Source organism: Gavia stellata, chromosome 33 (genome assembly GCF_030936135.1).
Source record: "Gavia stellata isolate bGavSte3 chromosome 33, bGavSte3.hap2, whole genome shotgun sequence".
In the NCBI taxonomy this organism is placed as follows: domain Eukaryota; kingdom Metazoa; phylum Chordata; class Aves; order Gaviiformes; family Gaviidae; genus Gavia; species Gavia stellata.
This window is the reverse complement of record NC_082626.1, coordinates 1,231,415-1,252,116: the sequence shown is the minus strand read 5'-3', so window position 1 is coordinate 1,252,116 and position 20,702 is coordinate 1,231,415. Positions and strand designations below refer to the sequence as shown.

Genomic DNA, 20,702 nt, shown 5'->3' with positions numbered 1-20,702 from the left:
CAACCCCCCCTGGGCCCCCTGCCCTGCGTGGAAATGGACACGCAACCCCCCGCCCCACGCAAGCCGCCGTGTAAAACGCCACTTGCAGCATCGCCCCCCCCCCCTCGGCACAACCATCCCTCCTGCAACCAGGCGTGCAACCCCCCCACGCGCGCAACGCCCCACGCGTGACCGCCCCACCACCACGTGCAAAGGGCGCGCGCCCCTGCGCGCCGCTCCCGCCAGCCCCCGCGCGCGCCCGCAAAACACAAGCCCCGCCCCCTCCTCCTTTCACTCCCCCCCCCCCCCCCCCCCCCCCCCCCCGCCTTTAAAAGGGCGCGCCGCCGGACGGGCAGCGCGTCCGTCCAATCGCGCGGCGCCCCCGGCGGCGTCGCGGGGCCAATGGGAGCGGCGGTGGCGCGGAGGAAGCCCCGCCCCGGGGCGGGGGCGTGGCGGCGGGAGGGGGCGCCATGCGCCATGTCATGGAGGCTCAGTGTGCGAGCGGCCATTGACGGGGTCGGAGCTGCGCGCGGAGCGGGGCGGCGGCGGCGGCGGCTGCCCGCGGCGTTCCCCTCCCCACTCCCGCTTCCCTCCCGGCGGCGGCCGCCGCAGCAGCGACTCCGCGGGCCGTCCCCCGCCGCGCCCGGCCACCCTCCCTCGCCACTGCGGAGCCGCGGGAGGGGGGGGCGATGGAGATGAAGAAGCGCATCAACCTGGAGTTGAGGAACCGGGCCCCCGAGAAGGTGAGCGGCGGCGGGGCGGCGGGCCGCGCTCCCGCCCCCGCAGGGCCGACCGCCGCCGCCTCAGGCCGCGCGGGCCCGGCCCGGCGGCGCCGCCGAATCTGGGTCAGCCGTGGCGCAGGAGCCCCGCGGGGCGCGGGCGGCGCTTCCGGGCGCCGGCCCCGGGGCGGTGGGCGGCGGGGACCCGCGCCCCCCCCCCCCCCGCCTCGCTCCTCGCCGCCGCCGGCGCCCCGCGGGGTCGCCCCTCGCCCCCCCCGAAGTTGCCCGAGGGGCGCGGGCGGGCCCCCAACTTGCGCCCGCCGTTAATCCCCTCCCGGCTCGCCGCCGGCCGCCTCCAACTTGCGAGCGCGGCTGCAGTAAACAGGTCACGGTCGCGCCGCGTCCGGCCTCGACCCTTCCCTCGTCCTTCCGTAATTTTTAATATTTGTTGGGTTTTAATCAATTGCGTTTTGTGGCGTGGGGCGGGCGGCTCGGTCCCGCTCCCTCCTGCCGCCGCCCCGCCGGGCGCACCATGGGGAGAGCCGGGGGGGGGGGGGGTGTCACACCCCACCCGCTTCACGGGTGACCCCCCGCACCTCCCGCCGCCAACTTCCCGTTTCTTCGGAAAGATGGAGAAAGAAAAAAAAAAAATGAAAATTTGGGAGCTCACGTGCGCTGCGAGGCGCAAAATGTCACACACACACACACCCCCCCCCCCCGCGCCACGGGGACGCGTCGCGTGGGACGGCCCCGGCGGAGCCCCGCGCCCCACTCGTGGCTCTGGCAGATGGTTTTGCGTCGAGGTCGGTCGGGAAAGCTCCGGCTCGCCCCGGGAGTAAAGTCCAGCGACGTCCACGTCGCTGCGAGGCCGGCCCAGCTCGCGGGGGATTTGGGGGAAAAAGTGCCCAAAACTGTTAATTTAACCAAACAGCCGGTGTTTCGGGAAGCTTTGTCGGCGGCAGGTACCTGGAAAGGTCTCCGTGCGCTTTTAGCGTGCGCCGGTCTTGGGCGAAGCCGTGAAGGGCCCCGCTCCCCCGCTGGCTTTCCGTAGAACTTTGTGCTTGTTCGGAGTAACGTTTTCTGATGGAAAAATAAAAACGATAGCGCGACTTTTCCTTGAAGCCGGCAAATTGTGCCACTCGCAGGTTTCTGCACCCGCCTTAAAATGTTATTTTTTACAAGCGTACGGGGGGGGGAGGAAGAGTCACCTTGTTCACGTCCTTCCTAATGAGCGGTATGTTCCGATGTAGATAAAATAATTTAAAATTAATTGGCTGCTCCTTGTTACCGCTTCTCAAAGTACGCGACCTGTATCGATTATCTAGTTGTTTTAGTAGCTTCGGCACGAGGAAATTATTTAATTGGGCTTAATTAACCTGCAGAACTCACTGCTAAAATAATCTGGAGCCAGGAGGTTTGGGGTTCGGAAAGAAATGGAATGCTTTTATAGGTTTGAATATGCGCAATTAAATTACTAGACTTCAGAAACAGGTCAGCAGCTCACTCGTACGCAAGGGCAGCCTATACCCCAGGCCGGGGTGGCACTGCAGGAAGCTCTAAGCCCCATCGTTGAAGTTTGGGGTTAGATGGCAGTTTTTGCAGAATTTGAAGCATGCTTGGAGGATGGGAAACTTGCATGCTTTTTTTTTTTAAAAAAAAAGGCGGGTCTCAGTGATTTCGGACCACAAGTCGAGTCTAAGTTTAACCCAAACCTCAAACCAACAGTTTCCAAGTTGTGGTTTCGACGAAGCGCGTGGGGTTTTTTGGTGATCGTTAATCTGACCACTGATTTGCTGTCCTGTTCGAAGGTGACGGAGTTGGTGCTCGATAACTGCCGGTCCAGCAACGGCGAAATCGAAGGTCTGAATGATTCGTTTAAAGAACTCGAGTTTCTTAGCATGGCCAACGTAGAGCTGACATCGCTGGCCAAACTTCCCACGTTGAGTAAGCTCCGAAAGGTAAGGTATCTTTGAGAAGTAAAAGTCGCGGGTGACAACGCGCGGTCGCGCCTTTCGGCACTCGCGGCTGAGCTTGCGTGGCGCCGACGGCGCTTTGTGAGACGGCAGGCCCGTGAAACGATGCCGCATCCTGTCTACGGGGTTTTGTTTTTAAGGAGCTGAAATTGTTTTGGGTATCTCTGGTTAATTATGGCCAAATGGGGCTCAGTCAATGACTCTTGGGACGTCGTCTGTTAAAAACGCCAAGGTTGGCCGGGTCTTGCTGAGTGCTGATGGTTGATGAGAGGCTGTGGGGTTGCCCAGCCGTCGCTGGCAGAATAAAGGCTTGTGGCGAATTCCGGTATTACGTATTCTACAAACTTTTAAGTATCCAAACCCATGATATTTTAAGGAGTAGTTTATAATTCTCAAAGTAAACTTAAAGGAACTTTTTGACAGCCAAAGCGTTAATGCAACCGCGGGACTCTTTGGAATCGTTCAGCTTTGCCCTTAAACTGTTGAGTTAAAGGGAGAACAATTAAAAACAATGCAGGTCTGAATCTGGTGGTAAAAATCTAACCATTTAATTACTGAAATTTTTTCTGTATGATAGTTGGAGTTGAGCGACAACATCATTTCAGGAGGCCTGGAGGTCCTTGCAGAAAGATGTCCAAATCTCACATATCTAAATCTAAGTGGCAACAAAATCAAAGATCTTGGCACTGTGGAAGCTCTCGTAAGTACGAAGTGAGGGGGGCTAATGGAGAACTGAAAGCTAATACATGCTATTTTTTCAGTCAAGAATAAATTAAATTTTTTGCAATGGAGTGGTACAGACGTAGCTGTAAGGGCTGCGGATGAGCCGTTTCAAGCACGGTGTAGAAACAGCGAGTGGGGGGTTTAAGCTAGTATAGCGTAAGAGATCAGCGAGTGCAGAGGTGCAGCCTGGTACGTTCTAGCTACTTATGCTCCTTTTCCTTTTGCGAAACAAGATTTCTCTTCTCACCTGTCCTCTGTTCTATATAATATTTTTTCCTTGCCAGCGCAGGTGAAATGGCTGCCGCGGTGTTGTAGGTTTGTCAGTATTCCCGTTGGTCCTGGCTCGATTAACTCCATGTCGTGGTTATTCGAGACGGGACTTGAGAAGGTACCGCTGTGAAATTCCTTCTGTGTCAGTAGTGGGATGTACTGAAAAAGATTTTTTTTTTTGAGCTGCTGTTTTGTCTTTGGAATAAAAGTAGCCAAGTTATGTCTTGCTAATCCTCTTGCGTTCATTTGTTACGGTATAGTTTGTCTAACACGCAACTGCCTTAAGCTTTCGTTAAACTGTGAGGTGATTGGGATGCGTGGAGGAGACGGCCGGTTAGGAACGAACCTGGAAAGCACCAGTGGTAGGTCACTTAAATGTAGGGGGAAGCTGCCAGCGCCTGTCCCGCCTGATCTGGGCACCCATTTTTCTAGCTGATGATTTTTTTTTTTTAGGATTTTGATACAGACTGCATACCTTTAAAACCCCTCATAAAGATTCTTCATCTACTTTCATGGTGCTTTAACCCAGCAGGTAGTAGACAAAGTAAAGCAGTTAGAGTGCTCTATAGAAAAACCACTTTTATTTAGATCTGAGGTGCTTGCCAAGCTGTGCAGGTGGCTCGTTCTGTATGTGTGTGAAGTCTGAAAGGTGAGAAAAATCACCGTCGGTTGTCTAGTCCTTATTGTTCGGAAAGCAAATTCTGTAGTGTCGTTATAAATGCTAGCAAGTGCCTCTTGCACGCTCCTCACAAGATGCCTGTAATTAAATCAGTCAAACTGTTCACAGAAAGGCTGCTGGAGTTGTTAAGTTTCTGCCCAGGATTGCCTGAACAAAAATAGGCTGTGCCGAGAAAAAGCAAACCCAAATACGTGTTACGCGGTCTGGGCACGGTGGGCTAGTGCTTCGGGGATGTGTTGGGCGTGCTGCGAACACGCTGCGGAGCTGATCTGCAAAAGCACTTTCAGGAGGAGTTCTGGCTACTGCAAACAACTTCTTGAACTGAAGCTTGTGTGTAACAGGGAGCAAAATAGTCAATAGAAGAGAAGGGACAGGGAGAAAATAAATTCTGTAGCTGCCTATATGGTTAACTGAATTTGGGCCATGACCGCACTGTAACTTGAAGTACCGTGCGGTTTTATCAAGAAGAAAGGGGGGAAAAAAACCCTTTTCATTTTATTTTCAGCAAAATCTTAAAAACTTGAAGAGCCTTGACCTGTTCAACTGTGAGATTACAAACCTCGAGGATTACAGAGACAGCATTTTTGAGCTGCTTCAGCAAATCACGTACCTGGATGGATTTGATCAGGAAGATAACGAGGCACCGGACTCAGAAGATGATGATGATGAGGGTAACTTCCTGAAATAAACTGTGGATAGAAATAGTCTGCTGTAATGAAGATGTAAATGTCGCGTGGGGTATAGTGACTTCTTGAACGCACTGGTGCGATTGTGTGCGCTTATTTTTGAAGCGCAGGCTTCTGTAACGCGTTTGGTATTAACACACTGTGATACAGAAGGAAAAGTCCTGTCAAAGGTTTTGAGCGTTCCTGCAGAAGCCTTCTGAGTTTAAGGAAATTTGATTAAGGATATTGTTACAGAGATATAAATATTCTCAGAATTGTTGTTGCCAGTAGTAAAGCACTTTGGCACTACTGAATGACAAGAAGCAGGGGGACAAACACACATTATTTTGTATGAAAAATTAAATTCTACATTTTTTTGTAATGACTTCAGTCCCGTGCTCGAGTGCAATACAATTTTTTGTTCAAAAAATGTATATAGTTCCTTTTGATCTGACCTCAGCTGTAGTCATTAACGAGGCTGTTCCTGCATCTTGTTCCATTGTTACCTGATGGAAAACGAAACCCGGAGGTATAGGTCTGTCAGTGCGCGGCTGCAAATTCTGCATCGATGTGCTGCAGGAGCAGTACGCGTGCTCTTCTTTAAATGTACTTGGTCTAACAGGTGACTGACGCAGTCAAAGCTGTTGACGAAAAAAAAACCATCCCAAGTGTGTTGGAGCACTGTTAGCAAATACGATGGGCTGTTGTTGCCAGATTTGGGCCGTATCTGTTTATGACAGAGGTTTCTCAGTGGTTTTGTTGTGCTGTAAATCGTTAGCTGGGAGCAGCTGCTGTGGTGAGCTGGGTCGTGGCTGTCGAGGGGCTGCTGAGCAGAGCTCGGGCACATCAAAGTTTGGAAGCCTGTGTTTAAAAGAACTCAAAGCCAAATAGTTGATGGCTGGAATGTGAAAATAAACCCAGTATCTGAAAATAGATTAATAGGTTATTAACTTGAAATGAAGTTAGGTGTTAAATCACCTTGTCATTTCTTGTAATTCACCTAACTGAAAGTGATTATATGCTCCAGACATAGAAATGAAATGAGAGATCATCTCTTTGGAACTGTAGGTGTTTCATAGTTACTAGTGAGTGATTAAATAACAGATGAATGTGATATGTTAAGCTGGTTTTGCCTTTAAATATTTTAGGGTTTGATTCTATAGAGAAGCCTCTCCTCCCCTTCCACTGACTAAATTTTCAGCTCCCTTGCAGGAGTTTGCATACGTAGCCGCTTCAGGCATCGAGAATTTTGCCTGAAGCTTGTGATGTGAAAACATTGGTAGCTGTTCTTAGGGAAAAAAACCTACAAAGATTAACTTCATTAAAATCATGCTTGTTTCCCACAAGTTGCCTGCATTTAAAAAAAATGAATAAACAACCCAAACCCTTCTGGGGAAAAAAGTTACAACCAGCTTGACCTGATGTATACAAACTTGCATAAAGAGAAGTTAATGAAACTTAACTTTTAGTGTATAAGTGTACCCTTCGTTTCAGAAGGAGATGAAGACGATGATGATGAAGATGAGGATGAAGCTGGTCCTCCAGGAGAATATGAAGAGGAAGACGACGAAGACGATGGCGGTTCAGATTTGGGGGAAGGTGAAGAGGAGGAAGAAGTTGGTCTTTCGTACCTGATGAAAGAAGAGATTCAGGTAAAGTTTGTAAATTCTACCAAATCCAAGAAATGAAGAGAAACTGCTGACAGACTCCTGTGTTAATTTAAACATATAGACACGGAGTATATAAATGCAGGGTAGAGGCAGTGAGGTATTTCAGAGAGAACCCCGCTGTCACTGAAATACAAAGCATTGACTTGAACTTGAGTGGTGGCTGTTGGCTGTGAAGATGGTCCTGGCTGACCTCCAAGACTCGGTTGACTTCTATCCCACCCCTTAATGCTGCAGGAGGGTAGAGCCCCTTTATTCTCTGTAAGCTAAAGAAGCCGTTCTCCCCGAGGTTCTGAAATTGCGCACTACCACCAATTAAATTGTCAGAAAAGCAATACGTATTAAGTAGAATAAACTAATTTCTTTTGGAAAAACGAAGAAAACACCCTGGTCTTGTGAAAGAAGAGAATGAGGTAGCAACAAGTTTCCAGTACTTCAAGTAAGATGGAACAAAGGAGAAGTTCATGTTTTCCCTGTAATAAACACTGGGGTTTTTACCATGCACTCACTTGAAAATGTTCTTACTGGTGGTGTTGAAGAGCTCTGGAAAATAGCCCACAGGATCTTTCGAGTAGTACTGTGCTAAAAAGCAAGCGGAGGAGTATGAAGAAAATATTCATGTTTTACAAGGTTTATTAATAGATTCTTGTCGATAGGAACTGGTCATGCCTAAATGATTATTGCGTAGAAGCAAAACGCAGGAGTCCTGATTCAGTACTCTGCTCTGACAGCTACAGGGGTTTCAGAGGGAGAACGTGTCTGGTATGGATTTTGTGTGCAAGTCTGTGCAAGCAGCTCCCACGGTTCGGGTCAAAAAAACCTTGCTGACATCACTTCCACTACTGTTACTTTTGATAGGAGTTTGCTTTCTGTCAGCTGCATTTCACAGGGGTGCACAGGAAATCTGGAACTAAAGTCGTTGATGTTCTTCATATCGGTCTCGTAACTAGCGCTCAGAGGATTTGCTTACGAATGTAACTTTGTTCCTGCCTTAATACTCTGAAGAGGTAATGGCTGTGACACAATTAATGAAGCTCAAACTAAATGACTAAATCTGTTTTGAAGCCAAGACCTTAGAGAGAGTTCTTTGGAAAATGAATATAGGAAGAATATCGGGAATTAATCGTGAGTGGTCGTTAGTATGTGCGTGTTAGGGAATTGCCACACAGAGCCAGGACAGTGTTGGGGAGTTCGGAGCCATGCCCCTTTGGATGACGGTGCGACAGAACCAGACGCTGGGTTTGTATTTTGCATTCGATTAGGTAAGGAACAGGTGGCGGTCAGGGTGAAGTGTGTGACGTTTTGAAAGAGTTCTAGTCTGCTGGCTTTTCCCTGTATTTTGGAAAATTAATTTTGAAAATTAAATCGTGCACCGTTCTAATTGCAATGAATTAACCCAGAGTGTTTTTTAATTCCCATGTTCCCAGGGCAAACGTCAGATGGGCTCTCTAATGTCTTCACATTTTTACTTGTTCCATTGCCCTCTGTATAAAATTCGACACAGCAGATGGATACAAAAATAAGACTTCAGTTTGTCTTCAAGGCTTGATGTGGTGCCAGTAGGGCAGAGATCTTCCACCATTGTTTAATTTTCTGGGGCTGCTGATTGTTAATTGGTTTACATTTTTCAGCTATCAGCTTTAAAAAAACAAGGGAAAAAACCCAACAACTTAATTCATTTGACATAGAAACAGTAATTTTGTGAAGATACTACTGTTCTGCTTTTTCCTCTTCCTTGTCCTTTAGTGACAGTGGGTTAGAAGGAAAACTAAAGCTGTTTGTCGCCTCTGTTTGCTGTCGCGGCCTCTTCAGTTAATTTTGCAGTAACTTACTCTTCAGCTGGCGTAAGGTGGTGATAAGAACAAAGAAACGAGAATACCGGCCAGATAATGCACGGGCTTGGGTGATGAAACGTTCCGTAGTCAGTTTGGCTGCCTCTCCTTGGGCAGATGTCTGGTAACAAAAAAGTAAATGTGGAATGTGACCTCTGAACAGAGTAAGTGGGATTTTCTGAATTGCTGCTCAGGATCAGCGTGTAAGCAAAACTCAAAAAAACGGCAATTTTAAAAGTATTTCACCGTTTTTGTAAAGGATGAAGATGATGATGACGACTATGTTGAAGAAGGAGGTGATGAGGAGGAGGAAGGTAAGTTCTCAAGTTATTAAAGCTGTGGCTGAAACAATTGATTCTTTGTAATTCCGTAACTTTGCAAGTTTGGGATGTGCGCTTTAATGGCATAAATCGCTGTTTGGCTGGTCTGCTTCTGAAGGTATGTGAAGCATTTTAGGATTGGTTTAAGCAAGAGCTCAAGCAGGTGGCAAAGTAGCTGTGCAGTATTTGATATTTTTTGTCCACTCACTTGTAAAATGACAACAAGGAAGGAATGACAGGTTTTCCAAGTCTCTCATTGAAGCAGTTTTCTAAAATGAAAGACACTGCATCTCCTACACAGCTTGAAATTTTAATTTTCCAACGTGGAGAGGAGAGGGACTTGGTATACCTTGCAAATGTTATTCATGTACACTTAAAATACCTTGTTTAATGCACCAGAGGCTCCGCTGGCAAAGCCCTGGAAGCAGCTGTATCTTCCCCTTTATCAAGCTGAAAGCGGCTTCTCCAGTAAACCTTCCTGCTGGAGAGGCAGCTCCTAGGAGGCGAACTCGACCCAATATCCTGTCTAACGGCTTAGCTAGTGAGCCTAATAGTATTTTTTTTCTGTCTAGTCTTTTTATCAATGATTGTAACGTCTTAGTTCTATAAATTACTCTTTTGAGGTCAGACACATGCATAATAGTCAAAAGCTTGCAAAAAAAAATGCCGCTGTGTGTGGTTCGTCCTGCTTTAAGGTGCAGTGTACGAGTGTAACTGATGTGGAAGAAGCGGCATTCTTGCAGGCTGGTGCTGTTCCTCTGGTATTTGTCAGAACGTAAAGTTCTGTTTGCAAGAAGTGGGTTACTTGAGTATTTTTTTTAGAAAATAACTTTTTATTTCATCTTTCAATACTTTAAAAAGGACCTGCAAGGAGTTAAACAGGACAAACATATCACTCGTTCTTTTTTGCACCTTGTTTGAGGTTTCCAAGCCGTCAGGGCGGGGACCAGCTGTGTCCTCGATGCTCCTACTCCGTTCTGGACCTCTGGAACAGACGTCGCTCTATAGGCAGAGGGCTTGTTCTGATTCTTGCGCAGATAGCGGCGTACTCCCGTTTGCGGGTGGGTGGATGGGTGGCTTAGCTGTACGCACCTCTGTGTTCCGAGTGGTAAGATTAAGAGTCCCCAGTTAGTACCAGTCGATGGCTGCTAAAGTCCCCTTAAAAATTATCAAGCTTCATCTTAAAATTAGCTGGCTTTTCCTCTGTACTTTTCTTGCTACGGGGCTCTCCCGGAACTTCGCTCTTCTAATGGTTAGGAACTCTGTCCTAATCTCTAAACTACCCCTAGCAGCGAAGTTTTGTATTAATCCTGAAGGCTGTGTAAACTGTAGACAAATTCTGGAATTTCTCACCAGCCTAGTCCCCGTCTCATCTGTGCACTTGGCTTAATGGAGCAGTTTTTGGAGGTGGATCTTGCACTTGAAAAAAAAATGAAATTCTGAAGTAGTATTGCTAATTCTTCACTCTTTACAAACGCAGCCTTCAAATCAAACTAAGACAACAAAGCAGGCGGTCAGGATGGCTAATTAGCCAGGAAATGACTGCTGGAAAAGAAATCTATTAGATTTGACAAAATTGCATTTCATGGTTTCGCCACAAGAGCGCACAGTCCACTGACCGAATTAAGCATATTTCCAAGAATAAGCTGAAAGATGTTTGTGCAAGATGCTTTCTATCAGTTTGGCACTGGGGAGAGAACAGAGCAGGTTGCACTTGGTATCTGCAGAACCTGCCGGCTTTTGGGCAGGGTGTATGCAACTGCTGACAACTCAAGTTAGGGAGATACAAACGTGTCGTTTCCATTTTGGTTCTCAAATCTATGTTAACAGAAACACTTTTTCATAAATCCGCTTCATCTTGATAATTCCTGTATGAACATCACATGCTTGGCTTGAACTTAGTTTAACGTGGCCTGCATGAATTATTCAGAGTAATGTAAACTGATCTTTTTTTGAGAGCCATAAGCAACAGAGATGTTGTCGTGGTGAATGCATTAGCGGCAAACAACCGGTAATCTATTTCAATTACCTTTTCTGCAAGTATAACGTTACGTGTATGATGTCTGAGCAGAACATAATGAGATGTATGCATGCCTCTTTTCCTTAGCAGAGGGCATTCGAGGGGAGAAGAGGAAACGAGACCCTGAAGACGAAGGCGAGGAAGAAGATGATTAATTTGTTATAGACACAAGTAGGACCAGACTCTTCAGTTACAGAATACGCAATAGTGATTATGCAGATCTGTATGTCTCCATGTACCATAGATGTCCCTACAGAAGACGATATGTTAACTTTTTATAGGAGAAGTGTGGTTTTACTATTCTTGCCCTTTTTACCATTCCGAATAAGATATAATAGCCTGTTAGTGAACCTATATGTAGAAAACAATTTTCAGCCCTATAATCACTGAAGCCATTGTCAAGTTTTTTCCCCCTAGACTTTTATTTGGAGCTCTTTAATTTTATACAAGCTTGCTGTGTTGGTCATCGTTAGCCCCGAGTTAAACACACCCGTTTCCCGTGGGTTTAATATTATGGATTTCCTTCAAGATTTTAAAGTTTTTATACTTAAAAAGCTGAACTGAAAAATGCTACATGGCAAATTCCAGTCTCTTTTAAATGAGATGTTGACTGTAGTCTGAGTTTACCAGGGATTCTATTTGAAATCGACAACTAGATTACACCTTTACTTCAGCTTTTTAAAAGGTGACTCCTGTAACCTTTTTTTAAGGCTTCTATCCCATTTTGTGTGTTACGCTAAAGCCGAAGTGGGTTTCGGAGGATCTTTTTTTTTTTTCCTGCTTGTTCAGATGTTCAGTGTTTGCTGGAGTATTCACTAGCTACATTCAAGAACGTACCTTGGCACACTGAAAGGGTTGTAATCCGTAAATTTTCTCCAAAATCCGTAGTCATTGCAGGTATTAACAAAAGCAAATAATGTGTAGTTTTGAACCATTTCGCTAGAAGTCTTTGTTAAACTTTCACTCACTTCGCTCTTGCGTTGTCATTTCGGGAATTCTGCAGCAATCATGGTGTTTGGCTATAAAATATATGCATTTCTGATGCAGAAGTTAACGGGTAACTCCTTCAAGCACATTTTTTTCAAACAACCCCCCCAATTTTATAGAATCGTTGAAGGGGGAAAGAGGAACATGAGTTAGTCTTTCTTCGCAGGTCACCTTTTAAACTTTTTAAATCTGGTTGTAGGCAAAACATTCATGTATAATACTAGTTAATAGTTCAGGGTTTTTTATACTGGATGGCTGCAGAAACTTGTTCCGTTGTGTACGGTTGGTGGCAAGTGCGGGAGACATGCAGACAAGCCTTTTTCTGGCAGCCTGATTGTGACCAACGGGTCTTAATAATTCTGCCCCAACGGATTCATGTTTTCTATTCGAGCCACTGCGAAACAAGTTCGGACATACAGCATTCCTCTTTCCATCGTGATCTGAATTTGAAACAGTAGTCTTGATATAAAACTAATTTACGTCGTTTCACGTAGGTACTGAACCAAATATCACACACAGCTTTATTCAAGAGACTTATTTTTATATCTGTCTTGGCTGACAATAGCTGCCATTAAACTGGGGGAGACACCGGGGTGGGGAAGAGGGAGATTTCCTGGACCTAAGGAAGAGTCAGTCGCCCATCGATCGTTACCTGTGAATATTTAATAGGTATTTCACACACTAGCAGACTTGAAATGTGACTTCCAACTCCTAAATCAAGTTTAGATACTGCAGGGTTGAAGTTCTGCAAAGCCCAATTTCTTGTGCGTGTGGTTTTTTTTCCCCCCGAATAGAGCCTTAAATCATAGTTTCTCATGTAGCTGTAAAGCATAGCCAGCCGCTACAGGCATCCAAATGAAACGAGTCAGGCAGATGGCAATATACTTGGAAATGAACTGACTTAAATGGGGTTTGCATTTTCTAATGAATATCTGTAAAGACACTAGAAAAGTAGTGGTAAAACTACATTTGCAACCACAATCTTAAGTTCCTGTGTTTGTGTATGAATACTGAATGAATAGAAACCTTAGGTAAGTGCACATCCTATCTTGTCATGGAGGCTCTGTGTTCGAGGCAGTTGCTTTGTGCTCAGCTTTGAGATAGAAAAGTGTATTTTCCCATCTTTTTGCTTGTTTTTTTCAGTCTCGGCAAATGATTGAAGCCTGTTATTTATAAGCGTGTACTTTAAAGTACCTCATCGTCAGGGTTTTCCTTAACTGTCTCTTACTGATGCATACAAGAGTAGTTTTAAATGGAAAAAAAATTCTACTTGGAGGGATTAAAGTCCTTTGAGTACTGGTCTTGTTTCAGCAAGCGAGTCCCATTTTGACATTGGATGAGCTAACTGGACAGACCAGGACAAACTCAGAAGGGGTTAGCAGACCTTCCCCAGGATGGGCAGACTTCACACTTCCGAAAAACAACTCGCAGCATCGTGCATCAGCCGCTACATCTACAAATCTGAGCCTCACACAAAACTTCCTGAGTAACTTTGTCTTTTCCTCAGTGTTACCATCTAAGTATAGTTTCATGTTTGTCAGCTTGGCATGCAATTAAACAGCATAGCATTTTTTTAAAAATAAGTAATACAGAGCCTCCAGATAACTTTTGAAACTTTTTTGCTTGGTGGGTGGTCTTTTCATGCAAATATGTAAGGGTGGGTTTTATATTTTGTAGAGGTTTTGTCCTATTTTAATGCTCTTTGTATGGCAGTATGTATATAGTGTGTTTCGGTTCCTTATCAAACTCTTTCCTTAAACTTTGGAGTAACTGATTTTGTGCAACTGTGTTTTGAATAAAGCCATGACAGTGTTAAATTAAAGAAAACAACCCTGCAGCACTCTTCTGATAATTTTTAGTTGTAACAAAACATGTTTCCTCCCCACGTGTGCTGTAAATTTTAAATTAAAAAGTTTTCAAACCAAATTATTTCAAATAAATTGAGACTATTGTATTGGATTACTTCTTTTAGTATGTACAGCTGTGGAGAATGTGGTATTTCTTAACGAATCGAGTGAGAGGTAATTGTTCTTTCCTGTTCCTTGTTGGGAAACCTGCAGAATTGTGCATCTTTCTGGGGCTAGAACTTGGATTTTATGATAATCTAGTTCTTGGTCACGTCGTCGCAGGAAGGATGCTGTGTAGAACCCAAAGTGGTGTCTGGATGGTTCACTTCCAGCATTTCCAGATGAGTTTAACGTAGAAACGAGTGCTGGAGCTGACAGGGCTCTTGCACACTATATAAATCTATACTGTTCGAGTGTAGCTGAGCTATGTGAGTCTGGCTGAGTCTTGAGGAACAAAAATGAAAATCTAGAGCCTGGTTATATTTTGCTTTTCATAAATGCTGACTTGGTGTGCCCGACAGCCTCAGCTGCAAGTCTAATGCTGTCCTTTCAAAGTAGCTGCCTCGGTCTCTGTGAATTACTCCTCATTCAAGAACAATGTTTAAAAAAAGCTGCTTCTCCTATACAGCTAGACATAGCATGGTTTTTATTTTGGGATTAGGCCAGAATTCTTGGCAAAAATCCCCTGGAGGCACTTGAGAAAGCTAGTAACTAAACAGGCTTTTCTTCTACTAGATGCGTGTTTAGCCAAGAAATGGGTGATGGATTTTTTTGTTTGTTTGTTTTTTTTCCCCAAGTGTGGGGAGGAATTGCCTTTCCATCTAAAGCCCTATACTGGCCACTTGTTCCCTAGCCACCTATTTGCCCCATGGAGTGAGACCAAATGGGGAACCTGAGCTTTAGGATTGTTTTTTAACAGAAGTTTAGTCTGCGTTTTGAGGATGAAAACCAAGCTGTTCCATTCTGGTACATGCACGGCAAAGGAGACGAGAGGAAATTCAGTGCTGTGTAGGCACGTCTTCAAAATCAGGAAAAACTTGTGGTGTGGGCTGACGGGCTCCTGAGCTCATTCTCTTGGAGGCGAGCAGCTTGTTGTGACCTGCCATAAACCACCTTTCTCCCTGCCCCAGCCTGGCAGTCTCTCTCTGGTTCAAAACGCGCCTCTGCTGCTGCAGAAGTCATCCGTCCAGCTCCCAGAGCCGAGGTGCTCCACACGGCTGGAAGACGTGCTCGCTCCCCGCCCCGGCGGCTGCCAAGCAAGGACGGAGGGAAGCCTGCCGCTCTCCGAAGGCTAGAAGCGCACCAGACTGCTGTCTCCAGCGGAATCCCAGGGGCTCTACTGTCCTCCATTTTGTCGCAGTGAGGGGAAGCCCTGCTGGCGGGCGGCCGTGCGGCTTCCTCCCTGCTGCTCCTTCCTCCTCCTCCTCCTCTCGGAGTTTTTGTCTTTTGTTGCCCCGTCTTTCGCTTTCCCGCCCCTCTCGGCCCTTATCTCCCCCTTTCAGTTGTCCTGCTTCCCCTCCCCTTCCTTCCTCAGGGACAGGGCCGCCTCATGAGGCGAGCGAGCGCCGGGCACGGGGCGCCGCCTCCTCCTCCTCCTCCGCGCCCCCCGCCGAGGACCCGCCTGAGGGGGCGCGCGGGGCCCCCGAGAGCGGGAAACCGTTAGCCACGGGGTTCCCCGACTCCGGGCAGCAGGGGCCCAGCGGCGACCCCGCCGCCGATTGGCTGAGATTTGCCGCAGTTCCGCCCCTCCGCCGGGGCCCGCCTTCCCGCTCAGCCTCGCGCGCGGCGGGGGCCGCTTCCCCCCCCCCCCCCCCCCCTTCCCGCCCCTCAACGGTCGTTCCCCAACGGCTCCTCTCGCGCGCGCCGCGGGTTCGCCCCGTCAGGGCGGGCGGGCGCTGAGGGCTGGCGGGGAGGAGCGCGCCGAGAGGTGAGGGGAGGAAAGCGCCCGCTAAGTGCTTCATTTCCATCCTAAACCAGCCTCTGCCCCGCTTTCTGCCCCCCCCACCCCTCAAGAGAGGCTTTTCCTGTCAGTTTGTGTGAGCTTTTTATGCCGGTGGTGGGTGGTGAAAACCAGAGCGTGGTTCCGAGTCCAAACAGAGAGAAAAAAAAAGGTATAAACCCTAATTCCAAAGGTTTTTTTCAACGTCATGAGTGAGTGAGGAAGGATAGATTTAGCTGGACTTTGGTACAAATGCGCAGCGTGAAAATATGAAGAAGTTCTTCCCTAGTTAAAACCCGGGAGCTAGAGAACTCTTTAAAGCGTGCGTTTCCAGGCCGCTGGTGCCACAACATAGTTCACCAGTCCGTTCCCCCAAATTTGGCCTGCTTTCCCAAGGAAAGGTGGCACGTGCAGGGTTACCAGACAGATTTCCCCATTTCTCCCCCACAGTCGCTCTCGCCTGGTTTCAGGTAAATCCGATACAGTCCCAAAAGGATTTGGGGTGGCTTTTCGTGAAAGCAGGCGCCTGGGTCGAGGGGAGCGATGGTATGGGTGCTCCCGCAGAGGGAAGGGGTGATAAACTCGCTCTTCCCCAGACAGCGAGGCATGGGTTTGTATGCGGGGTGCTGGAAATCCGGTTGTGCGAGTTGTGTTTCTCAGGAGACTCCTGCGCCGTTGCCTCTGCAGGTCCCATCAGGTGCTGGTGACGATACTGCTCCTGCTTTACACGCGTCTGGGAGCAGACGTCACAACCTTCCTGGTCACGCTTGCGCCCTGTCTTTAGACCTGCCTAGGACAGGCATCCGTTTCTCTTACCAACTATTTTAACACTAGTGCAGGTAAGAGTTATGCAAAAGGGTTTTCTTTGATCTATAAGGTAGCCCAGAACTAATAGAACCATCCCTTGCCATTCCCACGTGTTCCAAGATGGTGTGTTAGCCTTTTTTTCCCTTTACTCCCCCTCCCCCCCGATGAAATTATTTTTAAAAAATCATACTGTTGAGGATACAAAACCATGACGGTCCTCAGTGTCTGGCCTTCAGGGAGCATGCTTTCAAGTTTCTTCATCTGTATTTTTATGTGATAAAGGGGAAGCTGACATTCTCGTGCAATCACATGAATTCAGGAATTTGGGCTTGGGGAAAAGTGTAAAATGCTATGAGCTGTATGATGAAGTACTGAGAATTATCAAAATGAAAACTGCCACATTCAACAGTAAACAGTACTGCGTGTTGATTTTGGCAGCAAGAGTTGTTGCTGTATACTAAAAAAATACACACCAGTTTCACTGATCATAAACATTACAAATGTCTGAACCAAAGAATGAGATCAGTTCAGAAGTTAGGAGATAAAAACAAGTCTTAAATTATTTTGACTTCTAATTTCTGAGTCTCTTGGTTGCAGCCTGAGTAAGATTATATCACGTTGTGAGTACCCACTCACGCTCTCCATGTGTTGCTCATCGATCGGCAGGACTGGCACAAATGGAGAGTCAGGGCAAGCAGCTGCCCTCGGGGAGCAAAATGCATAGGGTGGGGACAGGAGAGGCCTGTGAGAGCAGCTGCTTTCAGCAGGGTGGCAGAAAATCCGTTTCTGCAGAGCACAGCCTGGGGCAGTGAGATTTCTGCTGCTACTCCTGTTGGGAGGTGTTTCACTTGAGTTATAGCTTTATCTTCTGGGGAATGCTCTTCTGGTTTTTAAACTTTAGAATTATAGTTCATAGCATGCTTCAGTTTCTGCTTTGAGCGTGTCTCAAAAACAACCCCAGCCCCAAAAATAATTGAGGAAACCCTTTCCTCATGCTTCTAATTTAACTGCCAAAAGTGAGGGAGAATCCAAAAATAAATGTACGGCCACAGCAACAAGCCAAAAGAAAACCACAGTATACATAAAGGCTGGGAACTCTTGGCACTGAGGAAAAGGATTGTGTTCTAGGAAAAAAATCACCACAGACTTCATACTTCGTTTTGTGTTGGGAAAAAAGAGATATTTTTCCTGTATTAATATAATATGTTAAAATGGTATGTTTGATGTGCATTTCCTCTACAGCAAAGTTAATTCAAATAAAATAATCATACTGATGACTGAGGTGTAGCAAATCAGAGTTCCTCAGCTCCACCGAGGTGAAGCATTAATAGTTTCTGCCCATTAAAACAGAGCTGTACACAGAGCCTTCATTGAGCTCCCTGGATAGGTTCCTCAAGAACTGCCGGAGGTGCAGGGGGTGATTTTACCCCGGGGTAATTAGCCAGTCCCAGTTCTGCCCCACTGGGCAGTCCCTACACGCCCTTTTCATGCCTAGAAACTGCAGTGCCATGTCACAGCTGTCCCCAAGAGACCCGCAGACAGGGAGGGGACGCAGGCGCTCCAGCGGGCATGTAACAGACATGACAACATCTCGGATCTTGCGAGATAAGGGAAAATGAAAGCAAAAAAGGAAAACGGTCCTGGTCTAAACAGAAATGATCCCTCTGCTTAGTCAGTGGAGCGTGAGCAGCTCTGCCAGACAGCAGTGCTCCGTCTAGCCGCTGCCAACGGCTTCCTGGAAGAGCCTCTCTCATTCCATCAGCTGCGAAGGGAGTCTGGAGAGACTACCCACCGCAGACTAAAGCTCTCCTCACTAAGTAGTCCTCCGAAGTTGCTGCTTTGTATATTAAGATATTTTTATTGTTGATTTTCACCATAACAGTAAAAGTCTGTTGTGCTATTATTTCGATGTTTGCTTGATATTGTGGTTTTTATTAGTTAAAGCATGATAAGGAACACAGACTACAGGAAAACATAAAATATTCATAAGCTTTTTACGCAAATGGTTTTTATCAAATAATTGCCAAAAAAGAATTTATCTCAAAATATTATTTGAGGGTTTGGGGTTTGTTTGGGGTTTTTTGTTTGTTTGTTTGTTTGGGTTTTGTTTTTGTTTGGTTGTTTTGTTTTGGTTTTGGGTTTTTTTTTTTTTTACATTTTAAGTATAGCTTCATGACAGAATTGTTTTAATAGTAACTTATTTTGGCAGAGGAATTGTTGGCATCATGTAACCTCCAGAATGATAAAGAAGTTACGTCTGAATCCTTACAGAGCTCAAACCAGCACTGTAATTCGTAGAAGACACTTACCCCTGAAGGTAAGGTAATGCACAGTTAGATGCCGTTACCAAACACAGAACAAACAGCAGTCTTTCCGCAGTGTGCAACAAGCCCAAGGGGTGAAATTCTGGCCTGCCTTCCAATGCAAGTGTGAGCTGGGAAAACTAGGATGGCGTCAGGTACAAATTTGGGTGACAAACCTGTGAAACAGAGAGAAGCCGCTGTGGCTTTAGGAAAGTAGCTTATAACTGGAAGCCTTCCCGCCCCAGAGGGTCAGACTTCTTGGTCTCTTCTGGGAGAGGCATGTCAGAAACGTGTTTGAGCTCAAATTGTTTGGGAACTTCTTGAAGATAAACTGAAAATCTCTGGTGTTTTTTTTTTTTTTTCCCAGGGATGAAAGAATCTGTTAGTTACATTAGTATCAGTTGACAAGTTTAATTACATTTGTATATTTGTTTAAAGCTGTGTGGTAACTTTGTGATAAACTTGTGTGATGGTATGTTTCCTCCGATACACTCATGTAAGGCCTTTAGAGCAAATCTTGAAGGAAAGAGTAGTTAAAGACACGGGGGATGCAAAGAAAATGGGACAGTTTTGCCATGTCCTTCTCCCTTGGGTATCTATCTTTCATGGGAATACTGGGGACATGCAGAAATAATTTAATAATTTAATTAGGAGCCTAAGATTGGAAGGGAGCTCCTGGCTATAACTGCATTGATATGAACATGTCTTTGCAGCAAGTGCCTTTCCTAATACATTTTAGAATCAGAGTTTTTTCTCTCAGCTTCATCACAGTGATGACTCATAATTGTTCTTCTACTTAAAAGTAGGCTGTGGTATTTCTTCTGTGCTGCCGTTTGCTACTAATGAGCTCCCATATTACAGCAAAAACTATTATTAGTACTGAAATGAATGACTTTTTGATAATTTGCGTTCTGAAAATTAACAGCAGTATTTTCTTCGATCTATTCTTTCATCAGTATCCCTGTTAGAGAATCTACACAAAAAGTAGTAGGATCAGACTTGAAAATTCAAGTAATTCACGCCTTATTTTGTGCAAGAAGTTATAAAAACAATGTGGTATTTAAAAATGGCACAAAACCAGCCAAGCTTTTTCTTTGAAAATGAAAAAAATAATCTGTTTAATAAAAATGCATGTGTACACATACACCCCCCCGCCCCGTAGGTAGCATGCTCATTACATATCAGCTGGTAAGTATCATACTTATTAGCTATCAACCCTTTACAAAGTATGTATGAAGGTAAGAACATGAGGATTGAGCAAGTTAACAAGTACCCTGGATGTATTTTAAAATTTAAGAATTTAGATTTTTTATTACACATAAGTTACAATAATCTGAAAACATTAAGTTGAAAGAAATTCTCATTCTTCAAACTTGCAGGGAAAGAAAAGATAAGCTTTACAAAAATACCTTCATCTCCCTTTCAGCCTCTAGCAGACAAGAAAAGGAAACTCACTGTTTAATTTCCAGGAAACTAAATCGTCAGTTTGTTTATTAAGAATCAGTATTCAGCTAGCTAATGTTGTTCCTCCAAGCGACATCAAGTTACATGCCATTAAAGTCAAATATTTGAACTTTCTTACTGTTCAATGTACATTATGACTGAAACATAGTTTTGTTTACTGACTCGTACAGTTAATTTTCACATGTATATATATATATTTTCACCCCTCTCTGCATTCATCCTTATGGACTTATTAACAGTAAATTTTACAATAGTTGAAGTTACTTGCATAAACGAACAAAAGCCCGTTTAAAGATGTTGTAAGCATGTTCTTAAAAGGGTCCTAGGTCTTACGGCTCAGTTTCATTCTTTAACAGACACACCTTTGATCTCCTTTGCAGCTTTGTAACTTTTATGTGGCGTTCTGACTCAGATTTTGTCACTGGAAAATAAACACACACCAGTAATGAGAACAGAAGGGTGACATTTCCTTTATAGTTATAAAATAGTTGCCGAACAGACCTTCCGT

The 20,702-nt window shown here is 45.6% G+C and overlaps 1 protein-coding gene across 12 annotated transcripts; it reads left to right on the top strand.

Moving 5' to 3' along the window:
- The first annotated feature begins 622 nt into the window (after positions 1-622).
- On the top strand, positions 623-13,664 carry ANP32E (acidic nuclear phosphoprotein 32 family member E). 12 transcript variants are annotated; one of them, XM_059832160.1, is made up of 8 exons: positions 623-722; positions 2,507-2,656; positions 3,249-3,371; positions 4,849-5,014; positions 6,503-6,660; positions 8,767-8,821; positions 9,865-9,872; positions 10,940-13,664. In XM_059832160.1, exons 1-8 carry the CDS (start codon positions 669-671, stop codon positions 11,000-11,002), a joined length of 777 nt encoding a protein of 258 aa, XP_059688143.1. In that variant the 5' UTR covers positions 623-668; the 3' UTR covers positions 11,003-13,664. The 12 variants fall into 12 exon arrangements, with proteins under 12 accessions (XP_059688143.1, XP_059688149.1, XP_059688142.1 ...); XM_059832166.1 differs by lacking the exon at positions 3,249-3,371; XM_059832159.1 differs by lacking the exon at positions 9,865-9,872 and having other exon boundaries at positions 6,515-6,660; positions 10,899-13,664.
- Positions 13,665-20,702: the final 7,038 nt, after the last annotated feature.